Source organism: Austrofundulus limnaeus, unplaced genomic scaffold (assembly GCF_001266775.1).
Source record: "Austrofundulus limnaeus strain Quisiro unplaced genomic scaffold, Austrofundulus_limnaeus-1.0 Scaffold86, whole genome shotgun sequence".
In the NCBI taxonomy this organism is placed as follows: domain Eukaryota; kingdom Metazoa; phylum Chordata; class Actinopteri; order Cyprinodontiformes; family Rivulidae; genus Austrofundulus; species Austrofundulus limnaeus.
Window position 1 is genome coordinate 684905 of NW_013952488.1, and position 5882 is coordinate 690786.

Consider the following 5882-nt stretch of genomic DNA (forward strand, 5'->3'; position numbering starts at 1 on the left):
TATATATAAAGCAAAAGCTCAGTTTCAGAACCATCAAAGAAGCCCCGTAGAATGATGCTACCACTATGCTGAACCTTTAAAGTGTGTTTCTGGGGTTGAAAGCTTGGTTATTACAACCATAGTCCTTGGAGACCCCCGGTCCTGTAAGTGTCAAACACACCTGATCCAAACAAACCAATGACAAACTCAACGTGTCAAGAAGTTTGTGCCGCACAAGTGTGAATCCGAACAACAAGGACCTCTGCTCCTAACATACATTGTCATTTTTATAAACAACTTGTTTCTCAGACAATCATAACATTTTTGGAATATGAACTGCTCGCGTAATATTATCTCAGTCAGTTGTGGCGTAATAAGACCGTCTACAGTGAAACTGGTTCAAACAGCTTTAGATTAACCATTGAACTTTATATGATAATAAATACGGGTTGATTTTAGAAACTTCTAAGCAAAAACATGTTGGCCATATTCTTGTTGTTTTTTTCCTTTACAAATGTCCCACAGTTGATATGATAAAATCCTTTGAAGTCCAGGATTACAGTGGCAGATATGTTGGTGTATGGAAACTTCTGATCCTGACACTATGGTCCCTCTTCATTTCTGTGAACCTGCAGAGTGCAACGCAGACTGCGCTTCCTGCTTCAGCGAAAACTTCTGCACACGCTGTCATCCGGGTCACTTCCTGTTTCGAGGCAAATGCGAAACCAGCTGTCCAAACAGGCTGACAGCAAACGAAGCTCTGCGAGAATGTATCGGTAAGCTGCCATTTCCCACAATCCACGTAATTGAGATTTCTTTTCTTTCCTTTTTTTTTTTTACATCATCCTACATTTTTATCTGTCTGTGTCAGAGTGTCCTGCAGGCTGTGAGCTGTGCACAAGGAAGAACGTGTGCACGAGGTGTAGGGCAAACATGTACCACCACCAAGGCCAGTGTCACCACACCTGTCCTAAAGGCTTCGAGCCTAATATGCAGCTAATGGAGTGCGTCCACCAAAGTGAGAAAAAAACGTACTTCTCTGATTTTTATTCCTCTATTTCAACAAGTGCCTTTCTCTCACTGTTATATGGGTTCTCAAGTTCACTGTCAGGTTGGAGAGTGGACAAGTTGGGGTCCTTGTGTTCGGAAAAGGGCCAGGTCGGTCCACAGGAGGGGAGAGGAAACCCGCACCAGACAAGTCCTCCTCTCCCCAAGTATCTTTGGTGACCCCTGTCCACATTTGTCTGAGATCAGGAAGTGTGGCATCAAAAAGAGACGGAAAAATAGGTTGTGAGCTTTTAAAAGAAAAAACAAAAAGCCATTCGTAAAATAGCAGAAGGAGCTGTTTGGTACTGACAGAGAGAGTTTGGCAAGTTTCACATGGGTGCAACCCACATACTCAGCTCCGCTGCTCAAGCCACAAATGCTTTTTCCTAACAAATGTGACACCATTTAAGGAGAAATAAACAAGCTTTCCAACAGTATAAGATTTATTATCGAGAAGCGCTGCTACAGCAATGAATTATTCAACCAAACACAAATTCCCTTAAATTTGGGTCAAGTTTGCATTGTCTAAAAGATGTAAAAAATGAAAGTTTGAAAACCTTTCGAATATGCAAAAAGATATTCATATCCGATTTTCCAATGCAGTCAGTCAAGAACGAGTAAGATGGGTGTTTCACAAGAGCTCTATTTGCTGCAGTGTGTGGCCTACAATGCCAGCATTGCTTGCATATTTTACGAAAAGATAATTCCCTTTTTTTTTTCAGTTTATTTCTCACTGCCACATTTGACGGGGTCTAGCACAAGTTTTGAGATGTCATAGTAAAAGAAATATATCACAGAATCCTATTTTTTTACTCAAGTTTCAGAACTTTGTTGAGGTTTTCTTTTTCTACGCTAACTTCCTAAAATCTGCTGTCGACTTACCAGCTGATAAATGACAAGTTTGTTGTAAAAAAGGGAGAAAAGGCAATCAGTGGTACAAATCTTATCTTGCTACGTAAGGTTCCTTGAAATGTTTACAACCTATATTATTGTCATTCTGTGTTTATACTGTAAATGTTTTTTCATGACTGTTTTATTTCTGTCTGTCCTGGAAGAGGGACGATCTACTTTATGTTTCTCCCACTAAGGGTTCTTGATCCAAAGCGGGAGCCTGAGGACAGAAGGCTTCTAATTCTGTACAGATTGTAAAGCTACGGGACAATTTTTAAGATTTGTGGTGATGTAATATTAATAAAACATCCAAAACTCTGACCTCCAAGAATGGTTATTTCTACACATTAGTGACCAAAAATTCTATATGTTGCCTCTGCACACAGGCTTAAAATTAGAAAGGTATTAGGAAACCTATTGGCTGCAACTTTTGGGTGCTGAAGGCTTAATTATCCTTGAAGAAAGAAATGGTGTATACGCAAGGGCTTAAACATTTTTTTTTTACTCTGCACAAAATAAGATGCAAAAATGTAGATAAATAAATCATGAACAAGTTGTTAAAGGGATCTCCAGCTACATGCACGTGTTGGCCTTAATATGTTTTTATTACTCTGTTTTACTAAGGGTTGTTGCACATAAACATCTAATAACTTAAATAATTATTAAAATTGTATGTTTATTACATTTTTCTCTAAAGCATGTTGCCATTTTGTTACTAATGCGTAAAGGGAATGATGATGATAGGTGCCACTTGAGAATAAAACACAGTCAAGGATAATGTGTGACAAATTTGTATTTTGCATTTTTTATGTTCTGTGTGGGTTGATACAATTAAATGTGGTGTTTTAGTAAATCATATACATGCATGCCAACCAGGGGTGGAGCCAGAGGGGTTGACAGGTTGGCAAATGCCCTCCCTGGCACCTGATTGGTCACCGCCAAATGATTGACAGGTGAGATTTTTTTAGCCACTTTAGTAGAAAACAGAACTGAATGTTAGTTTCTTAATTTCTTCATCATCAGTGACTCTTATATATACTATATGTAAAGAAGAAGAAGAGAAATGTAAGAAATGTTAAGATAGAAGCTGATGGAAATTCAACGGCATGTGAAATGTACACCAATAACACACAAGACAACACACCCGACATCTGACCATCAGAGAGTAAAGAAAATGAACACCCAGCAACCAAACGTAAACATATGTATGCAGATAGACCCACACGCACATTTACAGTACATATATACACTATACACATCCACACATACGTACAATAATTACGACCTCGCTAAGTATTACACATACATATACACACACACATACGAACACACATATATACAGTATATCTTTACACACCTAAAAATATGCATACATACACACACACACATATACATACACACATATACATTCAGTGAACGTCAGAAACACCAGGATCCGAACGCCTATTTTTGTGCAGTTGTGAGCATGCATATAAATACAAGATTTTTCCAGTGTTAATAGTGACTGTGGAGGACCACAGACCTGACCCCCAAGACCAAAGACAAACATAAGGGGGACCAGAGCCACAGAAACCGAGAGAGACCCCAAGCATCGAACTCCCAAGGCCACCCGCGCAGCAAGAACTGCCCACCCACCCCCCAGAGAGGAACAAAGGACAGAACCAGGAGAGCCCCACCAGCAACCACAAGCAGAACCCACAGGGCGAACACCAACAACCTCGCAGGCCCCACCGGCTCCCGCCACGCCGGAGCAAATCTAGGCATGGACACAGAGACCCGAATCCCCAGGGCGCACCCCCCACCCCAGGCCAAGGCCCAACAGGGCCAGAAGACCCAAGCCCCACCAGGCTGAGCCAGCACATGCCCAAGCACCCAGGCCCAGACACTGAGAGCCACCAGCGCATCGGCAGGCAGAGGCACACCCCACCAGAGGGCAGTGTGGCCAGGGGCAGAGCCCACCACTAGCAGTGGGCCCTCAGGTGAACCAGATGAGAGGGCAGCCCGAGTCCCAATCTGGCAAATACCCAATCATACACAGACACAATCACACAGTCCCCCCCTCCCCCGATTCTCACACCCACTCATTCAAAGACAAACAAGATGAACGCCACACCCCACTCATACTCCCGATGCACACTCTATACCCCCCAGGTCCATGACACGTACCCGGCCCCTACAGAGGGCAGGTCACATCTGAACCCAGGAGTTAAGCCCATTCATTCTGGGGTGGAGAAGAGCAGACAGCCAAGGCCCGGCCMGGGCTGCACCAGGCCAGTTGGCCGGCCCTCCACCACAGCAAAGAAACACCCCCGACCACCCCCACACACCGCCAACAGCCAAGCGCACACCCCCAACCGACCACCAGCTACGCCCTGGTAGTTACYCCAGCCAGCGGGCCAACCATGGCAACCAAGGACCACAATCCGAGAGTCCGAACAACCCCGGGGAAGATAGACCGCCAGGGACCACCCCTGGCCCCCAAGTCCATCCATAGCCCAGGCCCCCACCAGACGGTCTGCCCCTTCTCTGAACCCCACCCCCAAATGGCAATCGGAAAGTGGGGGAGGTCAAGAGAAAAAAAAAAAAGCAAAGAACACCCCCACCCCCAGATGTGCTGTTGATGCATGTTGTTCTAAAGCACAATTAAAATGGGTAAGAAAAAGGGGCAGAGGCCAGCAATGATCCAGTTTTCCCTCCACCCCAACTCCAACCCAAAAAAAAAAAAAAACCCTAAACGTCTACAAGCAACCTTTGGGGGTGGACACAGGCGCAAATGGCGAGAGGGATCCCCTCTCGCTGCTTGCCTGCCATAGAGTGCCCACCCCAAGTTCCTATATGTGAATGTCCTGAGGATGTTGTAATTGAATGTCTGGAGTGCATAATAAAATTGGGGCTCAGGTGGTTACTACAAAGAGGGATGTAAAACTGTTGCTCTTTGCAATGCACCTGCACCCCAGAAACCCAACGAGTGGAGTTGAAAATGAGGGGGGTGAGATTTTAAACGTAGACAGTTTGAGCAAAAAAGGAAAAATATTTTTTCAAGCAGCTGTATTATCCAGTATAGAGAGACCCTATTATTGTGAAGTGTTTAAAAGGAAACAAACGATAAAAAAACAAACCTTTATGAACCACTGAATTAATACAAAGTAATAATTTCCTGGGTTTAAGAACCAGCTAATGAAAATTGGGCAACATCTAGTGGCAAGTCTGTAACATAGCAGTGGCATGGAGCAAGTAGAAAAGTTCCTTCAGAAATGGACGAGAATTGCTATGCTGTCCTGTTGATAATTTACGTAAATGTATGTTTTGACTGTACTGATACATTGGTGAGGGCAGCTCCCACCACAACAAATTTCTAATTAATTACATTTAAAAGTAGCTGTGTTATAGCCATTTAAACTTAGCTTTGGTGGCCATTTTGAATTTTTTTTAATTTGCATTCAGAATATGTTGAAGATTATTTTCGGCTAAATTTTCAGCTTCATGTGTCTAAAACTGATTTAAATATATCTCTTCCTCTAAATAGCAGCTGTCAACATTTACTGAGCAGCAGCACAAAGTAATCTAGAAGTACAGTATACCCCCAGGTTTTTTAATGTACACAAAACTATGTATTTTCCAGCATTTAAAGTGCGCTTTTCACAGAACCAAGAGTTATTTTCCATCCATCCATCCATCCATTTTCTGTACACGCTTCTTCCTTTTCAGGGTCGCGTGGGTCACTGGTGCCCATATCCAGCAGTCACAGTGCGAGGGGCGGGGTACACCCTGGACAGGTCGCAAGTCTATCGCAGGGCCGAGTTATTTTCCTTTAAGCCAAATAAGTCTGCAATGTAAAACTTGGGCGTTCTGCTGGACTTTCCAAATAATGAGTTGTAGTGTTATGAAAAAATGTTTTAGTTTGGTAATAAAAAAAAAGAAAGACCATGTGAAAGACTCACATTCTACCTGTCTCTTGATAACTC

The 5882-nt window shown here is 43.1% G+C and overlaps 1 protein-coding gene across 1 annotated transcript in view; it reads left to right on the forward strand.

Annotated features, from left to right (window-relative positions):
* LOC106520004 (R-spondin-3) overlaps positions 1–2239 on the forward strand; it is a 3464-nt gene extending 1225 nt beyond the window's left edge. Inside the window, exons 3-4 of the mRNA XM_014011894.1 lie at positions 615–755; positions 851–2239. Of these exons, the coding sequence (XP_013867348.1) occupies positions 615–755; positions 851–1206 (497 nt within the window). The 3' untranslated portion in view covers positions 1207–2239. The remainder of the gene's footprint in view (positions 1–614; positions 756–850) is intronic.
* Positions 2240–5882: the final 3643 nt, after the last annotated feature.